Raw genomic sequence first — 24,920 nt, 5'->3', positions numbered from 1 at the left:
TTCCAAAGCTCATGTTTGTTTTTCAATACCACAGGACTTGCCAGGTATTGCATATGTTGGGATCCTATTTCCTTAGCATGGTCTTCTAGATTTCTAGAAGGGCCGAAAGAATCACTTTCAGTCACTCCAGGACTAAGCAGTAGGTATAGAATTATGCCTTACTTGCAGAAGATTCAAAGTAACCACTGTTATTGCTGATGCCATTTTGAACAGATGAAAAAATCTGGATGCAATCACTTCTGGGTCTCCCATGTGGGTGCAGGGGCCCAAGCACTTGGGCCATCTTCTGCTGCTTTCCCAGGCCATCAGCAGGGAGTTGAATAGGAAGTAGAGCAGCCAGGACTGAAATTGGCACTTATATGGGATGCCAGTGCTGCAGGTGGATGCTTAACCTACTATGCCACAGAACAGATTGCCATGATCTTAATTTTAGTTAAAAATCATGTCTGGCACGATGCCCCTAACAACTTATTGCTGTCTTCCAGTTTTAAAGTAAGTACTATTTACTAAGATTACATTTTTCAGTATGAGGCTATCAAAAGAAAAACTGGTTTATTGCTGGACTCATAATATGGTGCTAATGGGTAATTCTTTATGCAAGACCTCCATGTGTAACTCTGTATTCTAATATTTATAGAATACTTACAGCAGTACTATGCTGAATGCTTTGCATGTATTACTTCAGATACTTCTCCAAATTATCTAAGGTAGTATAATTTTTGTTCCTATTTATTTTACAGAAGAGGCATAAAGAAGGTGACTAATTTGCTCAAAGTTTCACAGGTGGTAAGTGGGTGACCACAGTTTTAAGCCCAGAGTCTGACACAAATTTGTGCTCTGGTGAGTAATGAGCTTAGTGTACATGAATGTGGGTTTTTCCCTACTAGAGTGGACAGACTTCAGCCCATCAAAGATTCCTCCAAACTGACAAGTGCAACTTGCATATAAAAAATGACATTTATTAACTTAGTCTGTACAACAACACATCGATTTAGTCAAACCAAAAAGCCTACATAAAGACTTAAATCTGTAAGATTCCATTCAGCACATATTTCACACTGCAGATAGGGAAGGACACTGCCTTTTGCTTAAAACAAAACAAAAAAGCAAAGTGGCTCCAATCTAATTTTGTAGTAGGGCACAGACCTGTGGGAAGCCCAGGTCAAGTGAGGCACTGTGGTTGACCCATTACGATGTTAAGGGTCAGCATACTGCCCACACATCAGCCCTTGTGTTAGCTTCTTTGCTTTTAAGGCAATAGTCTTTGGAAACTGAAATCACTCTGCTATAGCCTTTTGAGCAATGGCAGCATTTTCCAAAATCTTCCTTTTCCATTCTTCATAATCCTGTGTCAAGTCTTCATCTTTCTGTGGTTTGTGTGAGGTCTCTACTATCTTCTCTGTTTCTGAAAGAAAATTATCAAAAGTAATCTTAACATGGAATCAACCTAAATGCCCAGCAACAGAAGACTGGATAAAGAAATTATGGCAATATGTACTCTATAGAATACTACACAGTGGTAAAAAAAATGAAATCCGGTCATTTGCAACAAAATGGAGGAATCTGGAAAACATCATGCTGAGTGAAATAAGCCAGTCCCAAAGGGACAAATATCCTATGTTCTCCCTGATCTGTGACAACTAACTGAGCACCTAAAAGGAAACTTGTAGAAGTGAAATTGACACTTTGAGGAACAATGACTTGATCAGCCCTTGTCCTGACGGTCAAGGAACAGTTTACTATTTTATTCTTTTTAGTATTTTCTTTTTCTACTTAATACCATTTTAATTAAATATCATTTAATTAAAACACAATTATTCTTAGGTGCTTAAAGTTAACTGAAAATTGATCCCTGTTAAAAATAAGAGTAGGAATAAGAGAGGGAGATGTACAATTTGGCACATGCTCACTTACCCCTAATGGTAGAGCTAAAAATGTGCCATGGGACTCCAAATCCCATTAAGTTGGCATGTACCAATGCCATCTTACTAAAGTGATCAGTGTAAGTTCATAATTGATCATAAAGACAGGATTAAGTGTCAAAGGGATCTCATAAATAAGAACAGTGTCTGCTAATAATAACCGACAGAATTAAAAAGGAGAGAATGACCCAACATGGGAAGCAGGATACACAGCAGACTCATAGAATGGCAAATACCCTAAACAGCACTCTGGCCTCAGAATTAGCCCTTAAGGCATTTGGATCTGGCTAAAAAGCCCATGAGAGTTTCTCAGGCATGGAAAGCCAAGACACTGTGGCAAAACAAACAAACAAACAAACAAAAAACAATAACTAAATGAAAGATCTCTGTGAGATCCCAGTGGAAATAAAGGGCCATCAAAGAAGGATGTATCTTTCTGTGAAGGGAGGAGAGAACTTCTACTTTGATTATGGCCTTGTCTAAATAAGAGTATGTGAACTCAAGAGCCATAACCTTGGCAGCTAATGACAAGAGCCTTGGGTGATTACTGACGTCATAAATAAGAATGTCAATTGTTAAATCAACAACGGGAGTCACTGTGCACTTAACTCCCCATGTAGGATCTCTGTCCTTAATGTGTTGTACTATCTGAATTAACAGTAAAACTAGTAGTATTCAAACAGTACTTTATCCTTTGTGTGTCTGGGTGGGTGCAATCTGTTGAAATCTTTACTTGGTATATACTAAGTTGATCTTCTGTATATAAAGCTAATTAAAAATGAATTTTAATGAGGAATGGGATGGGAGAGGGAGTAGGAGATGGAATAGTTGCGGGTGGGAGGGTGGTTATGGGGGGAAAAGCCGCTATAACCCAAAATTTGTACTTTTGAAATCTATATTTATTAAATAAGTTTTCTAAAAAAAAAAGTAATCTTAAAATTTTTATGTTTACAAATGAAATAAAAAAGTAAACTTGCCTGAAGTATTTAACTAATTAATATAATAGGGACTAAGAATTCCAAGACATCTAATACTAGTTAACATTTATCAAGCACTTATTTTGATCTTGATAGGCACAGAACTAAGCACTTTAACCATCACTACAATACTATGAGGTGGGTGCTAACACTAATCTTATTTTGGGGCTGGGGCTGGTGCTGTGGCTTAGCGGTGAAAGCTGCCACCTGCAGTGCTGGCCTCCCATATGGGCGCTGTTTGAGTCCTGGCTGCTCCACTTACAATCAGCTCTCTGCTATGGCCTGGGAAAGCAGTGGAAGATGGCTCAAGCCCTTGGGCCCATGCATCTGTGTGGGAGACCTGGAAGAAGCTCCTGGCTCCTGGCTTTGGATTGGATAACCAGGAAGTGAACCAGCAGATGGAAGATCTGCCTCTGCCTCTCCTTCTTGCTCTGTGTAACTCTGACTTTCAAGTAAATAAATAAATAAATCTTTTAAAAAAATCATATTTTATAGATTAGGAAAATGAGGCTAGCTTTTTAAAAAAATCACAAGCTAACAGGTAGTGATAAATAGGAGACCATTAATCTGAGGGTCTCTGTAGCTGCAGCTCTTCACATGAGCAAACTGGAACTAACAAGGAAACATTATTTGTCGCTGATGGAACAAAGACATAAGCCTCAGCCATTCTCCCTCATTGCCCAAAAGAGAGAAACATTGGAATGTATTCCTTGCCCTTGAATCTCAATTAGGTCTCATACCCTATTGCCTTCATACCCCACCCCCAGGGGCCACCTGAAAAACCAGTTGCTCCAACACTTGAAAGACCAGTTCCAGGAATTCCCCTCTGCCTGCTGCTCCCTACCCCACCCCCATCCCTAGCCCTCCTAAAATATAAAAAGGCTGGGCCCCTGGGGTCAGGGTCTTCTTCCATGTGTTCCATCAATGTGTAAGCGGGCAGTTAGTCACCCACCTCTACAAATTTATTTTCTCTGAATAATTCAGTCTGGCTGTAAATTCGTACACTGCCTCCTCTCTATTCTGAGCCTCTTTTCCTAATTTATGGTACCCCATGTGAGGAGGCACCAATCTGCAACTCTTTTCCTAACAGTAGCTATGATGGAAAATAAAAACAACAAAAAAATGCACCTCTGCAAATCATAAACAGCCAAAACCCTGTAACTAAGGACCTCCCATCAGACCATGCCCAAATAAAGCATATGCCTCGCCATAGTTAATCAGGTGATTTCTGTCCTGCTTCCTATTTAGTCTACAAAAGCTCAAGTTTGGTCTGTAAGAGATAGCTGCTCATGTTGCTGGATGGAGGGAGCTCTCTGATCCTCTTTCAGGTCTAAGTGCTACCTAATCCACAAATGATTCATCGCTCTTATAAACTAAAGTATCAAATGTGTTTGAAGTTCTTTTCACAGTGTTAAAGATTTGAACCCAAGTAGTTTGTCTTCAGACATATTCTTAATAACATAATACTTCTGTCATGACCACTCAGAACTACTTAGAAAAATGGTCTTATCAAATGATCAATAATCATGATTTATTTAAAACTTGACTCTCAGGACTGGTGTTTAGCCTAATGATTAAGATGCAAGTTAAGACACTTACTTTTCACACTGAATATCTGGGTTTGATTCATGGTTTTGGCTCCCAATTCCAGCTTTTTTGCTAACGCAGACTCAGGGAGGCAGCAGAGATGGTTCAAATGGCTGGATTCCTGCTACCCGCATGGGAGACTAGGCTGAGTCCCTGGTTCTGACTTCAGCCATGAAGCCTCTGCCTAGCCTGGTCATTGCAGGCATTTGGGAGCTCCCTCTCTCCATCTGTCTGTCTCTGCCTCTCAAATTAAAAAAACAACAGCAGCAAAAAAACGATTCTTGTCAGGCAAGCTGCTCAAGTGGTACAGAGGTGTTCACGGCACTAATCCCACCACACTAATTTCAGCTATCAGTAGCGTTACTAAGACTTACTCTTTGCTGGCAATTCATCCACTGCTTTCTGTTTTTTCTGTGGTGGAGCAGCTAAATCTCCAGGTTCTCCTACAAGAAAAGGTGTTATCAAGGTTAATTTGTCTCCTATTCTCAATTTTAATATTTGGGCATATTTTAGATCACACATAAAAATTAGAAACCTTGACTGACCAATAGCTAGGATAAAGAGAAGGCAAATATCTTGTCCTCTTCTTTACTTGGGCTTCTCTTGCCAGACTTGAGAATTACCTCTATTCTAGCCTCTGTATATGGAGGCCGGCAGCTACATTACAGTATGTTAAAAACAGAATCTATTTTCCAGGAATGGATTCATAAGTTAAAAAAAATTACCAGGCTACTTTATTTGTAAAAAAGAAAAGTAAATTTTCTTACTAAAAAACTGGCTTCCATTAAATTTATACAGAATTCAGAAAGCAACTAATGCATGTATGTACACTGGGACTGATACTGTGGTATAGCAGGTACAGCTGCCACCTGTGGCACTGGAATCCCATATGGGTGCTGGTTCGAATCCTGGATGCTCCACTTCCAATCTAGTTCCTTGCTAATGTGCCTGAGAAAGCAGCAGCAGAAGATGGCCCAAGTTGGGACCCTGCACCCACCATGAGACACCCAGATGATGCTCCTGGCTTCAGCCTGGCCCAGTCCCATAAAATTTCTCTCTCTGCCTGTCTCTAATTCTGCCTTTCAAATAAATAAATAAATCTTAAAACAAACAACTTGGCTTTTACATTTTCTTTGTATTTAAAAGGTCTATTTATTTATTTGAGAGGCAGAGTTACAGAGAGAGAGAGACAGAGAGAGAGAGAGTTCTTCTATCCACTGGTTCACTTGCCAAATGGCTACAACAGCTGGAGCTTGGCCAATCTGAAACCAGGAGCTAGGAGTTTCTTCCGGGTCTCTCACATGGATACAGGGACCTAAGCACTTGGGCCATCTTCCACTGCTTTCCCAGGCCATAGCAGAGAGCTGGATCAGAAGAGGAGCAGCTGGGAAACCAGTGCCCATATTGGATGCTGGCACGGCAGGCAGAAGCTTAACCTACTATGTCACAACGCTGGCCCTGGCTTTTACATTCTCAAATGACACATTTTTAAATTATATAATACTCACTGTCAATCTGTTGTCCAATCTTCTCTAATTGTTTACACAGTCGGTCAAATATGGCTTTTTTTACACCAGATGCAGCTACCATTTTGTTTTTATCCACTTTCAGTTTTAGAATCCTACAAAAGATTATAAATTGGTTTTCTCAAGGCCAATATAGTTTTCCTGTCTGGTCAAACAGATTATTAACCTATTTCCTTTCTTATCCACACTTTGTTAAGGGCTCCCAACTATCTAGTGCTTCCTTTATTCCAAGCATGTCATCAGGTATAGCATACAAATCTGCTTTTGTAAGCTCTTTATTTCATCACTTATTGGATCAAGAGAGTTAAAATGCATGTGGGATCTGTTTTATAACGGAGCACAGAAAAAACATTTGTTGTAGTCCTTCATGCCTTTTGGAATGCTTTTTAATAAATCGCAGATGTTTCTAATTTGCTGAACAACAATCACAGCATCTTAATCCATGGTGCCGAAATACTTTCAGCCTGGGAGTGGGAGGGACCACCTCCCAAACCCTCCTAATAATGCTCCCCAGGAAGCACTAATAAAAAACACAAAACAAACTTCTTATTCAGGGTAACAGATCTGTGTAGACCTTTTATGCTCAGTGTAATGATTTCAAAAGGGGTTACTTGACCGTTCTCACTGGTTTCTAAAATAGCCTTCTTCTCTCCCTATGTACACACACCTTTGTTGAATTAAAGGGACATTTTCTACAAATATCAATGAATCACTCTTAAGTATGTAGGTAACAGAGCTAAGCATACCAAAATTAATGGCTGGGTAGTGAGAAACCCATTCTTTAAAGGCCAACTGAATTTTGGTTTCTATGTTTTCTGGGAAGATAAAAAAGACAACTTCAGTTTCCATATAGATAACATACAACCTTAAGATTTAGGTAAAGAATATTGCAATGTTTTATAAATTACTTGTCAGAACTTCTGTAGTATTTGCAAAAAATCACATATTACCACTGTTTTAATGACAGACTTCAACACTTATAAAAGACTCTGAATACTCAGTTTATGTATATAGCTAGCAGTTGGCAAAGTGATCTGTGGCAATACTATTTCCAAGTTGTCAGCTACATTATGGGATAAACTGAGAATGTGGTCACTTGGCCACTATTCTTAATGTTATTTATAGGGGAAAACGTGCTCTGAGTTGAAAATCAATTAAATTAAAGTATTCTTTGAGAATTAAAAAAAACCCACTTTCCTGAATGTTAAAGGAACACTTACTTGCACGCTGAGAGTACTGCAGCAGTGGTGAAAAGCGGCCTGGACAAATCAAGATCTACTTGCTGTGTCTGAGGAAGACTGGATTCATACCTAAGTGACAGGCATTTTACAGAATTATTTGTCAGAAAATATAACCACAGAAAGAACTGAAAATGCAAATCAAAACTTACAAGCTTTTACAACACATGAGATATGTGCTGTCACTCTGGCCTATTATTTAAGACAGAAAATTAACCAGAATAGAACAGTAGACAATTTTGCTTTATCAGTATAAATTTTCAATTAAGGCTCTTTATTTCTCATACCTTTGCAGTATCTTTGAAGCCATGTTCACTGCTTCTGTACAGCTAAACTGTACTGCTAGGTCTCTGATTCCAATATTTGAATTCAAGCCCAGTAAACACTCAAAAGATTTAAGACAGCTCTGATACATCTTCTTGTTCAAACCAGAAAGTTTAATTAGATAAGCCTTTGAAAAGAAACATACACATAAATCATAGCTTTCATATATTAGTATCCTTAAATACTTATTTAATAAGTGGTATCAACTCTTCAAAATTGGGGCTGGTGTTAAGCCTCTGAGTGTGACGCTGGTATCCCATATGGGCTCTAGTTCAAGACCTGGCTGCTCCACTTCTAATCCAGCTCCCTGCTAATGTGCCTGGGAAGGCAGCAGAAGGTGGCCTAAGTCCTTGGGCTCCCACACCCACTATAGAACCTGAAGAAGCTCTAGGCTCCTGGCTTAGGCCTGGCCATTTTGGGAGTAAACCAGTGGATGGCCGATCTCTCTCTCCTCTACTCTCTGTAACTCTGCCTTTCGGATAAATAAAAAATAAATCCAAAAAAAAAAAAAAAAAAAAAAAAAAACCTCTTCAAAATTAATTCTATGGCAAGTCCCTTTACCTTAAATGACTTCATTTAGCTTCATTTAGTCAGAATCATAAACACGTCAAGTAGAATTAAGTATTGCTTTTGAGGAGACAAATTTAAATTATCACCTAGTATTAACTTAGTCAAGTTGTGAATTAAAAAAAAACATGGGGCCGGCGCCGCGGCTCACTAGGCTAATCCTCCGCCTAGCGGCGCCGGCACACCGGGTTCTAGTCCCGGTTGGGGCGCCGGATTCTGTCCCGGTTGCCCCTCTTCCAGGCCAGCCCTCTGCTGTGGCCAGGGAGTGCAGTGGAGGATGGCCCAGGTGCTTGGGCCCTGCACCCCATGGGAGACCAGGAAAAGCACCTGGCTCCTGGCTCCTGCCATCGGATCAGCGCGGTGTGCCGGCCGCAGCGCGCTGGCCGCGGCGGCCATTGGAGGGTGAACCAACGGCAAGGGAAGACCTTTCTCTCTCTGTCTCTCTCTCTCACTGTCCACTCTGCCTGTCAAAAAATAAAAATAAAAAAAAATAAAAAAAATAAAAAAAAACATGGGAGACTCATAGATGGTTAATTATGTTTTCAACAAAGGTGCCAATGTGCAATTTATTTGGAAAAGGAAGGAGGCAAGCAGCGAGAGTGAGGAGGGCCGTGTATAGAAGGGGAAAGGGAGAGAGCAAGGAACCAAGAAACAGATCAACACCCATGGGAAACCAGTGACTTACGGACAGCTTCACAGAGGATGTCACTGCAAGGTAGGGTCACATAAGACACACAGGCACTTGCTGGAAGAGCATTCTATGATAAGAAAGGTGTTGTATTTACAAAGCCATGAGTCACTGAAGTACGTGGTCTGTTAGTGAATACTGTAGCTTTAGGTCTGGGTTCAAGAGAGGCTGCAGAATCTGATGGTAAGGGAATGGGAGGCCAATAAAGCTTGGTTTTTAGGTAAGTGTATCCACTGTGACACAGGTACTATTAGGTATGTTATATACAGCATATTGCTTAATCCTCATAATAATCCTGTGAAATGGATATTTTTATCCTCAATTAAATGGTGAGGAAACAGCTTGACATTTGGTCCCAACATACAATTCTTCCTGACTAAGCCTGTTCTCTGTGACGGGGAAGGAAACATACATGAGTTTTAAAATGCGCGCTTAAGGAGAATGAGCTAGAGAAGTGTGAAAGATGACCTCTAGTAAAAAGAAAGAGGTGGTTAGATTATAAAGAGAATAATGCCAAAAACAAAAATTTTTCCAACTTAACAAAATGATTCTAATAATAGCCAGGGTGAGTAAATGAACAGATGGACGATCTCTCCCTGTCCTCCTTCCCCACCAAAAAATCAAAACAAAATAGTCCAACTAATAATCAAAATGTAAAATGTTCAAGTTCAGTGTTGCACTGGAGTACAAGATATTCCAAAGGATCTGCTTACCCTGTCCAAGGGGTACTTCATACAGGAAGCTGCGAGGTCCAGGCACATGACGGCATTGCTGGTTTCGGTGGTATGGGCAGAGAGGCCAACACACTTCAACTGGGACAGTCGTAAGTACTCCTCTGCTTTCCTAGTTACAAAGGCGATGTGTTCACCAACACTCTTTTCCCGAAGTTTACCCAGTAACTACAGCCTGCTGGACTTCATCCTGAGCCCAACTACCGTGCACGTTTATCCAGGCATGGGAATGAAGAGACATCTCTCGGGAGAGGAAGCTCTCGGACACAGAACCAGCACCCAGATCCCAGGCATCACTGAGCTCAAGAGGTTTCTGGCAAAAGTGCGATCAAGTCCCCCATAAAGCAACCCTTCTGTCCTTGCACTGCTAGGACGAGCATGAACAATCACAGAGGCAGGCAGGTTAGACCGGGGCTCCTGCTTTTCCCCTTCCTTCAAATCAGCGGTTCTCAAACTTTAGGCATCCAGCAAACACCTCGGGGGCGTGTGAAAGTGGCCGGCCGGCTCCCATCCCGTTTCTGATCAGCAGGCCTGGGGTGGGGCCCAAGAACTCGTATTTCTAACAAGTGCCAAGACGCTGCCAGCCGTGGTGGGCTAGGAACCGCTGGGAATGGCTGTTCCACGCGCCGACCGAGGGCAGGAGGTCTGGCTTCGCATTTTTTTAAGAGGTGGTCTTTTCCTTCCCTCCCCAGACCTGGCTGACTGCTGAGGCACCCACGCTTTAGCTACAAGGGCTTCATTTCGAACCCTGGATCCCGCAGAGATCTTTCCCGTAACAAGGCTTTCGCAGACCGCCGTCTCTCTCCCGGCCGGTCCGGCCACGTCTTCCCATAGCTGCCGGCTCCACCTTCGAGGCCGTTTTGAAATCTTGTTGAAGGCAGCCGCCAGGCCGCACTGCTGCCCACCTCTGGTTTAATGAGTGCCCTCCGCAGTTTCTGCCACTGCAGGCGGGGACTCCCACAGGGTCCGCCTGGTTCATCGCTGTCAACGCGCCCTCAACAGGGGGCTGCGGACCGATGGACGTTCCCCGACTCGCTCCTTTTCCTACTGCCGAGCATCCCCCAGACCTCGTCTTCACATGCCCTTTCTTGTCAGCTTACAGAAACCTACGGCTAGGAAGTTTTCCCTGAAGCTGAGCCTAAATCCCGCCGAGCCCCGGCGCACCCCGTCTCTCCCGCACTGCCTGTCAGGCAGGAGGGGGCGCGCCTCGCCTGAGAGCCCACGGCCGCGAGGCTGGGGCCCCACCCGGGTGTGCGCAGCCAGACTCACCTCAGCAGGTCGGGATCGGAGAGGCCCAGCCGCGGGGCTAGGCGTTCGAGGAGCCCGGATCCCATGGCACTGACTCTAAAAGACGAAGCACTCGCGCGAACGCCAGCCGCACGACGAAACCCGCGCGCAGACGCGGCGTCGGCCAGTGGCAACCAGGCCCAGCCCCTTGCGCACTCTGATTGGTTGGAATGAGAGGTTGCCTCCGGCTGAGAACCCAATCCTGTTCTTTATCCTGCGCTTGCGCACCACAAGTGCTCTCGAAAAGGCGGATGTAGCCAACGCGGAGGGCGGCTCCCCCTCCTTAAATTCCTTCCTTCTTGAGAAACTCGCTTAACAGTGCCTTTCCCTCCTTCTGTCTCGTATGTGCCCTGGAGAGATCGCCCCTGCCTTGAAACACACGGCCTATTGTCACATCGTGTGAACAGACCGGCTGGAGCCCAAGCCTGTCAGTCCAGCGTTAAGTGGCAGGGGACAATAAACACGCGAGACTTGGGTTCCTAGAAGCGGTCCAATGGAGGAGCTGTCTCCCCGGCTGGAAGGCGGGGCTAGAGAGGGCGGGGCTTCAAGGGGCCGCAGCGTCACCTGACCGCGGGAGGTTCCGCGCGGGGTAGGTGCTGCTTGCAGCAGGCTCGGGGGAGTCGCCATGGTGAGTGCTGAAGGGTTGGCAGATTCCCTGCCTAGCCTTCTCTTGCAGCCCTTGTTGGCTCTCGTTACCCTGGAGCCCCGAGGGTGGGGAGGGGAGTCCCTGCGGCCGGATCGGGGCTAAGACCAGCTCGACTTGGCCTGCGGGATAGGGGACAGGCCGCGGAAGGCCGCGAGCAGGCGGATCCGGGCAGGGGTGGGCGGCGGCTCCTGGCTGCGGCCGTTTATCTGAGACAGAGAGAGAACCGAGAGGCTGTATCGACCCGTAGGCTTTGGAGGGTCCTTAAAAGGCCTGAGGCCGCCTCTCAGTGGAACCGGCCACCTCTCTGTCAGGAGGGAAGCCAGAGTCCCAGGTCCGAGCGTCCGGCCGGGTCGGGGGCATGCGGAGGGCCTGAGGCTTGGAGGTGGCGCCGGGACCCGCCCAGATGTTGCGTTTCCACCTTTGTGCTCAGTTAGTTGTGCTCCATTGGCCACTCGCCTTTTCCTGTGCAAGAAATTCGTCCCGGAGGGGCCGCAAAGTGTGCCGGCCTTTCTTGGGCGCTTAGACCCCGTAGGCTGCCGAGTTTGTCCGCGGATTCCAGGGACCTGCTTTCGTGATTTTCCGGGAAGGATTCATGCAGTCTTCCACTAATCCTGACAGTCGGAAAGGAGAATGCTTGTTTCCTTTAGCGTTTGTTCATTGGGCATCCTGGCGCTCTTGTTTTCCCCATTGATGGAATCCAAGAATTTCACTTGCTGGAATAGTCACTTGAAAACCTCTTCTTAATGGCAGCACATCGTGGTGTGGCTGTTGGCCAATAAACTTGAACTTCCTAAAAATGTGAATGCTTGTGTCTAGTCGCCACAAAGGCAAGTTGTCACTTGCTTTTTATGAGCATTTGACATAATCTGCACTGGGTAAATAATGGTTTTGGATGATGGTGTACTGTATGTCAGTTTTAATTATCTCATTATTCACTTTGCAGACAGGCTTCCGTAAGCCTGGAAACAGGTTGTTAATTCCAGAAAGCAACTAAATGTTTGATGTATAGTTCTTTAGGTTGCCATACAAAGTGATTTTACTTATTTCTCAAGAATTTTTACAATTGGGAATTGATATAAGACTAGTATAAAAATTTAACTTTAGTGCCAGTGCTGTGGTGTAGTGAGTAAGGCTGCCATCTGTAGTGTGGCATCCCGTATGGGCACCAGTTCAAGTCCTGGCTGTTCTACTTCTGATCCAGCTCTTTGCTATGGCCTGGGAAAGCAGGAGAAGATGGCTCAAGTCCTTGGGCCTCTACACCTGTGTAGGAAACCCAGAAGAAGCTCCAGTCTCATGGCTTCGGATTGGTCCACCTCTGGCTGTTGTGGCCATTTGGGGAGTGAACCAGCAGATGAAGACCTCTCTGTCTCTTTGTATCTCTACCTTTCAAATAAGTTAACTAAAAAACTTAACTTTAGGATTTGTATGTTTCTCTGCTTTTATAGGGTTTTGTAATGAAAAGCACTTAATTGAAATTCTGTTACACACCCCAGTTCTGAAATAGGTAAACCAGTTTGGAGCAGTAAGCCAGACACAGTATTGTCCTCATAAATTTTATTGGGAAAGGTAAACTGGGTATCAGACCTGTCACAAACGGCAGTCACTCAGTCTTGTTTGAATCTCATTTTTACATCTGAAAACAAGTGTTGGCCTCTTTGGCCCTTTCCATTCCTAAAATTCTAGGATCCAGTTCAGTCCATCAAATATCCGTGTGCCTTCAGTGTTATAGATTGTGCTAGGCACTGATTGCAAATGTGGTCAAACTTCACAGTTCACTTGGGAAGACATGCCTGTGGAACTTACGGTCACATGATGTGAAGATTGCTTTACTTGCACTGTCAACTTGGTGCTTTGGGGTCTTGGAGGGAGAGAGAAAGAGTTTTGCTTAGGGAGCTTGGTAAAGACCATAGGAAGTAATTTGGGAACTGAGGCTCCCGTGGAGAAGAAAGAGTATTTCCATTAATGAAGCCATAGGAGTGAATGTGCATGGTGTGCCCTACCACAGGACTCCTCGGGAGAAGTATTGGTAAATTAGTTCCAGTCTGGTATTGAAGTTCCCACTGCATCTCTTTAATTCCCCCTGTTTCGGTTGTTAATTTGTGCCAAATCATCGTTTCCTTAACATAATAATTGTCTTTGTGAGATTAGTTTACATTATATGATTGATTTTTATATGCCTTTGTGTAGAGGTATTAAGAATAACAACTTTTTTTCTTTTTAAGATTTTATTTATTTATTTGAGAGGTGGAGTTACAGACAGTGAGTGAGAGACACAGAGAAAGGTCTTCCTTCCCTTGGTTCACTCCCCAGATGGCTGCAACGGCTGCAACTGTGCCAATCTGAAGCCAGGAGCCAGGTGCTTCCTCCCAGTCTCCCACATGGGTGCAGGGGCTCAAGCACTTGAGCCATCCTCTACTGCTTTCCCAGGCCACAGCAGAGAGCTGGATTGGAAGAGGGGCAGCTGGGACTAGAACCGGCACCCATATAGGATGCCGGCACCGCAGGCGGAGGATTAACCTACTGCACCACAGTGCCAGCCCCTGTATGATTGATTTGTGTTGTATTGTCAGATTACATCTATAGCATATGAGCAGGGAAATTGACCAAGAAATAGGCTGCTAAGATGGCTGTAGACAGGGGCCAGTGCTGTGGTGTAGCAGGTAAAGCTGTCACCTGTGGTGTTGGCATCCCATATGGGTGCCAGGTCATGTCCCGGCTGCTCCACTTCTGATCCAGCTCTCTCCTATGGCCTGGGAAAGCAGTGGAAGATGGCCCAAATCCTTCGGCCCTGCACTGGCCTGGGAGACCTGGAAGAAGCTCCTGGCTTCAGATTGGCAATGCTCTGGGCATTGCGGCTGTTTGAAGAGTGAACCAGCAGATGCCTCTGTCTCTCCCTCTCTGTAACTCTGCCTTTCAAATAATAAATCTTAAAAAAAAAAAAAAAGGGCTGTAGACAATTGCTTGTATCTAAAAAGGGATATAGTAACAATTCAAACACTTTTTGATTACTACTAAGTGCTAGACACATTTTTGAGCTTTACCTGTGTCATTTCATTTATCATAGCAGTGATGCAAGTACTTTTTTTTTTTTTTTTTTTGACAGGCAGAGTTAGACAGAGAGAGACAGAGAGAAAGGTCTTCCTTCCATTGGTTCACCCCCTAAGCCAGGAGCCAGGTGCTTCCTCCTGGTCTCCTATGCGGGTGCAGGGCCCAAGCACTTGGGCCATCCTCCACTGCCTTCCCAGGCCACAGCTGAGAGCTGGACTGGAAGAGGAGCAACCAGGACAGAATCCAGTGCCCCAACTGGGACTAGAACCTGGGGTGCCGGTGCCGCAGGCAGAGGATTAGCCTAGTGAGCCACGGCACCGGCCCTGATGCAAGTACTCTTATTATACCTATTTTATAAAAGGTGAGGAGAAAGCATGTGGTTTGAATGGAGAATGGTTTTATCAGTGATCAGTTCATGATGGTCTTTGTTTTTCTCTGTACCTTGTATCTGTGTAGACTTAAAAAAGCTGTTTCTGGTCTCAAGCTAAAATGGGCAAATCACAAATGTTATTTTGATCTTGATTCTCTAATATTTACATTTTTCTCTTACCTGATAAAGAGTCATTTGCAGATTGAAGACCTGTGTCACATGTGTGAAGACGTTGGTTATCTGGCTTATATTTAGTGATGGAAAATTATGCTATAGTTGATCTTACTACATGCAAGACTTCTCAGCAAGGGGCTCAAGAGTAGCCCTTAGAAGAGACATTTGGAGATGGGCATTTGGCCTAGTAGTTAGGACATGCTCACATCCCATATCTGAGTGCCTGGATTTGATACTGTCCTCTGGCTCTTTTTTTTTTTTTTTTTTTTAAAGATTTATTTATTTATTTGAAAGGCAGAGTTACAGGGAGGCAGAGGCAGAGAGAGAGAGAGAAAGATCTTTCTTCTGCTGGTTCACTCCCGAAATGGTCACAATGGCCAGAGCTAAGCCTATCCGAAGCCAGGAGCAAGGAGCTTCTTCCAGGTCTCCCATGTGGGTGCAGGGGCCCGAGTGCCTGGGCCATCTTCCACTGCTTTCCCAGGCTGTAGCAGAGAGCTGGATTGGAAGTGCAGCAGCTGGTACCAGAACCAGTGTTCATATGGGATGCTGGCACGCAGGTGGAGGATTAACCTGTGCCACAGCACCAGCCCCTCTGGCTCTTGATTCTAGCTCCCTGCAGATCCAGGGAGGCAGCTGTAATGGCTCAAATAATTGGGTCCTTGCCACCTGCGTGGGAGACCTGGATTGTATTCCTAGCTCCTGGCTTTGGCCTCACCCAGTCAGGGGCTATTGTGGCCATTTAGGGGAGTAAATTGGCAGATGGGAGCATACTCTCTCTCTCTCTCAAATAAACAAACACAAATAGCCATTTGTAGTATAACTATATGTCTAAGTAATATGTAAAAGTACATTTCCTTATGATAGCTTTATTTCATTTATAGCCTGTGTTTAAGACAGTATGCTAAATGAAATAACCAGACAAAAGAAAAAATATTGTGTGATTTGATTTGTATCAGGTAACTAGAAGAGTCAAAAGCAGAGAAAGAAAGTAGATTGGCCTAGGTGGCAGTTAGTCTTTTTTGTTTCTGTTTTTGTTTTATAGAGTTAATTATTTGAGAGGCAGAGTTAAAGAGAGGGAGAGTCAGTGAGAAAAGTCTTCCATCTGCTGGTTCACTCCCCAAATGGCGACAAAGGCCAGAGCTGGGCTGATCTGGCACCAGGAGCTTGTGGATGGTGGTGATAACTGTCCAACAATGTGAATGCACTTACTGCTACTGAACTGTACACTTGAAGATGGTTAAAATGTAGATTTCATGACTTTTACTACAGTAAGAAAAATATAAAAATATTTTGATGTATCATTACTTATTGCTAAGTTGAACTTTTGAACTTAGTGAAATCCACAGATTATAATTACTGTTAACTCTATTACATCAAGAGGTTAGAAGCCAAACTAAAATCCAAATGATAGCTTGGTTTCACTATAGTTAAAGGGACTAGACCATGAAGAGTTGTAAATTTCATTAAGTTAATATTCTTAAATGCTTCCTTACCCATGAAACCAGCTTTTTATGCTAGTAGAGTTTCTGTAGAAATTGTTTCCTTTAAGTGAAGTTTAAAAGGCATCTTTTTCTAAGATTTATTTTTACTTCTGAGGAACAGTGGTTGCATGGGAACTCAGTTTGTCATAGGAAAAAAAATAAACGGAGATGTGTGGCATCATTGCTTATTATTGAATTCATTTTTTCCCCAAATTAAGTCAAGAGAGTTTTCAGTTTTAATAAACTATTCTAGTTTAGAAGTATGTTTTGTGAAGCTTATGTTTCATTGTTAATCTCAAAAATGAAGTTTTTTTGTTTTGATTGTCTTGGATAATGGAACAGATTGAATTTTACCTTCATGTTTGTGTAAGCCTTTGCTCTCTGCCTTTGGAACTCATTGTATAGGACACATTCTATCTTTAGGAATTTTTTTTTTTTTAAAGGTGAAACAGGTATTACGTAAGTTATCTATTTGAAAGTGAACAATCAGTAACATTTAGTATGTTTGCAGTATTGTACAATTACCACCTCTTCTGTTTAGTTCCAAAATATTTTCATCACCTCAAAAGGAAGCCTATACCCATCAAGTTACTCCCTCACTCATGCTGCTGGTAACCACCAGTCTACTCTGTTTCTATGAATGATTTATTCATTAGAGATGTTTCATTTAAGTGTTATCATACAATTTGAGACCTTTTTATGTGTGACTTCTTTTATATAAAATGTTATCTAGGTTCATTTGTATATCATGTCAGTATTTCATGGCTAAATAATACTCTGTTTTATATATATATATATCACAGTTTGTTTATATATTTTTCTGTTGATTCTTTGGCTAAATTGAAATTAAACATATAATGTAAAAACATTGCAAAATAAATTTATTCATTTGTGTATTGAACATTCATGGAGTATCCATTATGTTTCAGGTCAAGGATATAAAAAATGACCAAAATTTATAATTATAGTATGATGTAGTCTATGGTAGAGGCTTAGATACTGTTTATGCAGCATAAAAGAGTGGTTAACTTCTGACAGGGAGGTCTAATTCCTTTTGCAAATGGATTTTTGCTGATGATAAAGAGAATAGATTTGTGTATTTGAAATGAGCTATGTGATGTGAGTACTCCTTATCATTTTCTACTAGTCATTAATAATAATTTCAGCCATGAAGGGCTTCAAAAGGTTTGCAGAAAAATGAAATTAAAAGATAAAAATCGGGGCTGACATTGTGGCATAGCAGGTTAAACTGCCACCTGTGACACCAGCATTACATATGAATACCACTTTGCGTCTCAGTTGCTCCACTTGCAGTCCTGCTCCCTGCTAATGTACCTGGGAAAGCAGTGGAAGGTGGCCCACATACTTGGACCCCGCCACCTACATGGGAGACCTGGGTGGAGTTCAGGCTCCTGGCATCAGCCTGGCTCGGTCCTAGATGGAGCAACCATTTGAGGAGTGAACCACTGAGTAGAAAATCTCTTTCTGTTTCTCCCTCTCTCATGTTTCTCTGATGTCTTATTTCAAACTGATATATTATTCTTAGGGCCTCAAACTGTTGAGACATGACAGGTTAATATGAGTTAATTTTGGTGCAGAAAAATTTTGAATTCTGCATAATTCAAAAAGTTTATTTTGAGATGCTGAGTGATGGGGTTGGGGGGAGGGAGGGAGAAAGAGAGAGAGAGAGAGATTGGTTTTTCAACTGCTGGTTCACTCTCCAGATGGCTGCAAGGGCAGGACCAGGGCATGCCAAAGCCAGGAGCCCAGAACTTCATGAGGTCTTCAATGTGGGTGTCAGGGACTCAAGCACTTGGGCCATCCTCCACCACTTTCCTAGGTACTTTTGCAGGGAGCTGGACTGGAAGCAGGGCAGCTGTAACTTGCTCACTCTGGTATGGAATGCTGGTATTGCAAGTAGCAGCTTAACCCCCTCTGCCACAATGGCACCCCTAGTAATATACATTTTCTGTGGACTCTTTGACGACCCATTGTATTTTATTTCCAAGCTGTTTAGTTCCTTGTTGTATATTGTCTCGGGGTGGGGTCAGTGTTCTCGTAAACTCTTCCTTAAACTAAGAATTAACAAATTGCTAGCACCTCAAAAGTCCAAACTACTATAGGAATGTTGAATCAGTTTTTGAGAAAGAAGCAGCTCTTCGACTACATTACTGTTCTGCTTCAACAGTCTTATGCTGTTAACTTTAGTAGCTGTCACAAACTGACAAATGTGGAGCTGGAATGAGCCTTTGTGGAACGTCTTGGAGAGGGAGTATGGTTGGAACTATAGAAATAACTGATTTGCTAAAAGAATGTGCTTCTGAAACATTAATGGGAGTAATTTTTTTTTCAGCCTACAACACAGCAGTCACCTCAGGATGAGCAGGAAAAGCTCTTGGATGAAGCCATACAGGCTGTGAAAGTCCAGTCATTCCAAATGAAGAGATGCCTGGTAAGAATGAAAATGTGGGAGGCACGGTCGAAGTCTTCAGCTTCCTAAAGAAGCTTATCTGCAGTGTTTTCTAAAGTTATGGGCATTCCTGCTTCTGGTAAATCTAATCTTCAGTGTCCATCAGCACCTGTCTTCTGTTCCAGTTCTCTGATGTACTGTGTCAAGTAATTTCAACAGAGAGCATGTTTACTCACATATACACTTAAGTTTTACGATTGGCCCCTACTTGGAAGTAAGCTCATGAGAACAAGAGACCCTGCCTTTTAAAAAATAACAACACTGTTGGCTTGAGTTACTAGTCTCTTTGGTTCCATACCTCAAATCTGTGGAGTGTTTGACATAGGTACTCAATAATCATTTGTTGAATGAATGAATTTAGGTGTTTTCATTCATTTTGAACTATTCAACTTTTTTCCTGAAAATTTTGAAAACTGTCATTTCCATCCTGAATAGATAATATTTATTCAAGAAGCCAATTGAAAAATTAAACTTTTGTGTATTTTTGTATTTTACAAGAGAGGGTAGAAGAGAATCTGTGTGGATGCTATACTAAGATCCTCTGGATTAAAATTTAAGGAATTGAACCCAATAGGTTGGTACCATAATCAATAAATTGCTATGATGATGATTTTTTAAAAATTTGTTTATTTTTATTATTCATTTGAAAGTTAGAGTTAGGTCGGTGCCGCAGCTCACTAGGCTAATCCTCCGCTTTGCAGTGCCGGCACACCAGGTTCTAGTCCCTGTCAGGGCGCCGGATTCTGTCCTGCTTGCCCCTCTTCCAGGCCAGCTCTCTGCTGTGGCCAGGGAGTGCAGTGGAGGATGGCCCAAGTGCTTGGGCCCTGCACCCCATGGGAGACCAGGATAAGTACCTGGCTCCTGCCATGGGATCAGCGCAGCGCGCCGGCCATGGCGGCCATTGGAGGGTGAACCAACAGCAAAAGGAAGACCTTTCTCTCTGTCTCTCTCTCTCTCACTGTCCACTCTGCCTGTCAAAAAATTTAAAAAAAAATTTAAAAATTTGAAAGATACAGTTAGTGGGAGAGACTGAGAGAAAGATTGGTCATCGCTGGTTTGCTCCCCAAATGGCTGCAATTACCAGGGCTGAGCCAGGTTGAAGCTAGGAGCCTAGTGCTTCATCCGGTCTCCCACATGGGTGGCAGGGACCCAAGATAACTCAGGTTATCTTCTGCTGTTTTCCCAGGTGCATAGCAGGGAACTGGTTTGAAAGTAGAGCATCCGGGAGTTGAACTGGTGCGCATATGGGATTCTGGCATCACAAATGGCAGCTTAACCTGCTGTGCCATTACGCTGGCCACAATGATGATGATATTTTACCTTTGTAAAGTACTTTAGTTTCTAGAGTTTAGTAATATGCTCTTGTATTTTACTGTATTGGTTTCCTTGCAAATAAATTTGGAAAGAAAAATAATCTTGGAATGGAGAAAATGGGTATGCTTTTGCTTGTTTCTTTTTCTATGTATGGGTAGAGTTTTCTGTATCTCAAGTAATTGTCTTCATTTATGAGTAGAGTGGGACATACTGGGTTTTGTGAAGATTTGAAGGATACTGAAGGAAAGCCAGCTTATGTGGGTAGTCACTCCTGATAGTGCCAAAGAGTCTTTAACCTGTGACAGAGCCTTTGTTAGGATAGTAGCTGTTTTGGAAGAATGAGTGTGCCAGCCCTCTTGATTGCAGGTAGAATGTGAATTAACAGATAGAGTTTTCTAATCTCTAGATATTGAAAAGATGAGAATTAACCAGGCAATTTGCAGCTCTGGATATGAAGGTCCTACCAAACTTTGCAGGCCTGGTAGAAATTGTGCATCTTTTTCATTTTGGTAGAGAGAAGGTGAAATTATTTAAGGTTGATTTTTGTGTGATTAAAGCAATTTAAATGCTGTGTACTTTGAAAACTAAGTAAGTAATCTTTGATGTAAATGGTTTATGTAGCCAAGATAAATGTTTATTTGAAGTACGCATTCTCATCAATTCTCTTGGTATTTTTACAGGATAAAAACAAGCTCATGGATGCTCTGAAACATGCTTCTAATATGCTTGGTGAACTGCGGACTTCTATGTTATCACCAAAGAGCTACTATGAACTTTGTATCTTTTGAATGTTGAAGAATAAACATTTGGATTATACTTCTTTTTCTTTCAATTTTTTACTTATTTTCATTTTATTTGAAGGTCAGAGATATGGACACAAAGAGAGATCTTCCATCTGCTGGTTCATTCCCCAGATGCTTCCAACAGCTGAGGTTGGGCCAGGCTGAAACCAGGATCCTGGAACTCAGTCCAGGTCTCCCACAGTGGTGGCAGTGACCCAAGTACTAGAGCCGTTATCTGCTGTCTTCCAAGGTGCACGTTAGCAGGAAGCTGCATAGGAAGCAGAAGAGCCAGGGCTCAGACCAGGCACTCTGACATAGAGTGTGAACATCCCAAGTGGCGTCTTAACTGCTGCACCAAATGTTTACCCTAGTTTATACTCATTTCTTGATAAGGCTAATTTTGTTTTTTATTATATTTTTCTGGAGTTCCATTATTCATTGTCTTAATTAAATGGTACTCCATGCAAATGTGCTAAATGAGAAAAAGAAAAACTTTAAGGATTCCCTTTTTCTGTGCTTAAACTTCTTTAAGTGGGCAGTTGTCATATCTGTTTTCAAATTCTTCATGAAGGATATGAGGCTGTTTGGCGGTTGTTTTTTTAATGCTTTGATTTTACCATGTGGGACTTTGAAATGGAAAGGAATTAAATCATTTGCCATTCTAAAACCCATTAGCATAGTATGGCAGGAAGCAGTGGGAGATGGTCCAAGTCCTTGGGCCTCTGCACCCGCATGGAAGAACCGGAAGAAGCTCCTAGCTCCCGGCTTCAGATTGTTGAAGCTCAGGTGGGTGCAGCCAATTGGGAAGTGGATCAGCAGAAGGAAGACCTCTCTTTCTTTCTGCCTCTGCCTCTCTGTAACTCTGCCTTCAAATAAATAAATAAATCTTTAAAAAAAAAAAAAAAAAGGCAGAGTGACAAAAAGAGGGATTTTTCCATCTACTAATTCACTCTTCAGTGCCCACAGCAGCCATATGTGGGCCAGGCTGAAGCCATGAGCCAGGAATTCCATCTGGGTCTCTTATGTTGGTGGCAGGAGCCCAAGTACTTGGACCGTCATCCATTGCCTTCCCTAGACACATTAGCAGGAAGCTGGATCCAAAGTGTCCTAGTTGGTGGCTTAACCTGCTGTACCACAGTATGTTTTTAAAGTAGAGAAAGCCCAACTGAAATTCTGTCTGCCCTCTGTCTTAAAGACAAAAATTTACGATAGATACCTGTTAGGTTTAGTGACTCCAACAAATTAATTGTACTTAGATTGGCTTTTTTTTTGTTTTTGTCCTTAATCATAATTGAAAGATATGGCTATTTCTGATGAACTGCACTACTTAGAGGTCTACCTTACAGATGAGTTTGCCAAAGGAAGAAAAGTGGCAGATCTCTATGAACTTGTACAGTATGCTGGAAACATTATCCCAAGGCTGTAAGTAATGAAGAATCCGAGGACTTTTTTTTTTTTTTTGATTTCCTGTTTGTCTTTATATAATTAGCAACATTTTTTAAAGCCAGTGTTATTTAATTTCTTACATTTTGGTAGATATTCTGCTATTTAAGATTTTAGAGTAAATTTATTTTTTACTTTTTAAAAAAGATTTATTTATTTGAAAGACAGAGAATCAGAGAGAGAGATCCTCCATCTTCTAGTTCTGCCCTTAAATGCTGCTGAAGCTGGGCCAGGCCAGGGCCAAGAGCCAGGAACTCAAACTACATCTTCTACATGTATGGCAGCCATCCTTTTCTGCCTTCCCAGGCACATTAACAGGAAGCTGGATCTGAAGTGTATCAAGGACTTGAACCAGCACTCTGATATGGGATGCCATTGTTATAGATGGGAACCAACCCAGCCCCCAAATTTACTTTTATAGATGTTTGAGAAATTTTGGAAATAAAAAAAAAGAACATGCTATTTTAACATCTTGACTACTATTCTGTTTCTAATATGCTTAAAGATGATCCATATGGTAGTCATTCTCCTTCTCTTCCTTCCAGTTTTTCTTTTTCTGTGGTTTCAGTTACTGGTAGTCATCTGCAGTCTGATAATATTAAATGGAAAATTCTAGGAATAATTCATAGGTTTTCAATTGTGTGCTATCCTGAGTAGCATGATGAAATTTCGTTTAGGACATGAATCATGCCTTTGTCCAGTGATCCATGCTATATATGCTACCTGCCTGCCAATTAGTCTTTAGTAGTGTCTTGGTTATCAGGTCAACTGATAACCAATGGTTGTATTCAAGTAACCCTTACGTACTATAACACTACCTCATAATGCCTATGTTGTTTACCTAATTTCATCTCATCTTGTAGGCATTGTGCATTTCATATCATCACAATTATGATAGTATGTTATAATTGTCTTATTAGTTGCTAAATTCTTACCATTCATAATTTTTATTTATTTATTTTTATTTTTTATTTTTTTATTTTTTTGACAGGCAGAGTGGACAGTGAGAGAGAGAGAGAGAAAGGTCTTCCTTTTGCTGTTGGTTCACCCTCCAATGGCCGCTGCATCTGGCATGCTGTGGCTGGCGCATCGCGCTGATCTGAAACCAGGAGCCAGGTGCTTCTCCTGGTCTCCCATGGGGTGCAGGGTCCAAGGACTTGGGCCATCCTCCACTGCACTCCTGGGCCATAGTAGAGAGCTGGCCTGGAAGAGGGGCAAGTGGGACAGAATCCGGCGCCGCAACCAGGACTAGAACCCGCTGTGCTGGCTCCGCAGGCAGAGGATTAGCCTATTGAGTCGTGGCTCTGGCTTCCATTCATAATTTTTAAATTAAACTTTATACTTTATTATGGTTATGTATGTATGGGAAATAAATACTATCCATGGTATCAGGCAACCAGTGGGAATCTTGGAATGCATCTCCCCAGGAGTAAGAGGAGACTACTGTATATTTATTTTTAGGAGTCAATGGTTGTATTTTAAATAAAATGTTTAATCATGCAGAATAAAACAACACAGTTCCTGTCTTGTTTATTTTATATTCATGTGTTTTAACCTAATCAAATTCTTGATTTGAACACTTTATTTCTTTTTTTTCAAAGGTGTATTTTATTTATTTGAAAGGTGGAGTTAGAGAGGTAGAGATAGAGATCCTCCATCCACTGGTTCATTCCCTAGATGGCTACAAGGGGTAGGGCTGGGGTAGGCCAAGCCAGGAGCTTCTTCCTGGTCTCCCATGTGGGTATCAGGGGCCCAAGCCCTTGGACCATCCTCCGCTGCCTTCCAGGTACATTAGCAGGGAGCTGGATTGGAGGTGGAGCAGCCAGAGAGTAGTTTAACCGATGACACTACAATGCCAGCCCATGAATATTTTGTTTCTAATCAAATATTTTTTTCATAATTCTTCCAGTTATCTGTTGATCACAGTTGGAGTTGTATATGTCAAGTCATTTCCTCAATCCAGGAAAGACATTTTAAAAGATTTGGTAGAAATGTGCCGTGGTGTGCAACATCCCTTAAGGGGTTTATTTCTTCGAAATTATCTTCTTCAGTGTACTAGAAACATCTTACCTGACGAAGGAGAGCCAACAGAGTAAGTATCTTTTTCCTAATTTAGTGGTGTTTTTTGTTATAGAATATATAAAAAATACATTAGAGTACAGAAATAAGAAAATAAATATCAATAATTTATTTTTTTATTTTTTATTTTTTTGCCAGGCAGAGTTAGACAGTGAGAGAGAGAGAGTTATAGACAGTGAGGCAGAGTTAGACAGTGAGAGAGAGGGACAGAGAGAAAGGTCTTCCTTCCTTTGGTTCACACCTCAAATGGCTGCTACGGCTGGCGC

At 42.4% G+C, this 24,920-nt stretch overlaps 2 protein-coding genes across 2 annotated transcripts in view; one reads left to right on the top strand and one right to left on the bottom strand.

The window, feature by feature from the left end:
* Window positions 1-938: 938 nt before the first annotated feature.
* On the bottom strand, window positions 939-11,339 carry ORC6 (origin recognition complex subunit 6). The gene is made up of 7 exons (XM_002721560.5): window positions 10,830-11,339; window positions 9,543-9,672; window positions 7,538-7,701; window positions 7,233-7,322; window positions 5,995-6,107; window positions 4,861-4,929; window positions 939-1,405 (listed from the first exon to the last, which is right to left on the bottom strand). The coding sequence occupies exons 1-7, from the start codon at window positions 10,892-10,894 to the stop codon at window positions 1,278-1,280; spliced, it is 759 nt and encodes a 252-aa protein (XP_002721606.1). The 5' UTR covers window positions 10,895-11,339; the 3' UTR covers window positions 939-1,277.
* The window catches only part of VPS35 (VPS35 retromer complex component), a 40,753-nt gene continuing 27,169 nt past the window's right edge, over window positions 11,337-24,920 (top strand). Inside the window, exons 1-5 of the mRNA XM_008248381.4 lie at window positions 11,337-11,475; window positions 18,920-19,018; window positions 21,031-21,127; window positions 22,431-22,554; window positions 24,485-24,667. Coding sequence (XP_008246603.1) covers window positions 11,473-11,475; window positions 18,920-19,018; window positions 21,031-21,127; window positions 22,431-22,554; window positions 24,485-24,667 — 506 coding nt within the window. The 5' untranslated portion in view covers window positions 11,337-11,472. The remainder of the gene's footprint in view (window positions 11,476-18,919; window positions 19,019-21,030; window positions 21,128-22,430; window positions 22,555-24,484; window positions 24,668-24,920) is intronic.

This window comes from Oryctolagus cuniculus, chromosome 18, assembly GCF_964237555.1.
Source record: "Oryctolagus cuniculus chromosome 18, mOryCun1.1, whole genome shotgun sequence".
In the NCBI taxonomy this organism is placed as follows: domain Eukaryota; kingdom Metazoa; phylum Chordata; class Mammalia; order Lagomorpha; family Leporidae; genus Oryctolagus; species Oryctolagus cuniculus.
The sequence above is the reverse complement of the archived record's forward strand: the minus strand, read 5'-3'. Positions and strand labels throughout refer to the sequence as shown.

Bases quoted from the DNA above. Each gene is read 5' to 3' on its own strand.
- ORC6 (XM_002721560.5), bottom strand. From the start codon at position 10,894: ATGGGATCCGGGCTCCTCGAACGCCTAGCCCCGCGGCTGGGCCTCTCC. The intron at 7,323-7,537 runs GTATGAGAAATA...CCTGTCACTTAG, and splicing joins GCTTCAAAGATACTGCAAAG to GTATGAATCCAGTCTTCCTC. The intron at 4,930-5,994 runs GTGAGTATTATA...CTTTTCTTGTAG, and splicing joins GATTGGACAACAGATTGACA to GAGAACCTGGAGATTTAGCT.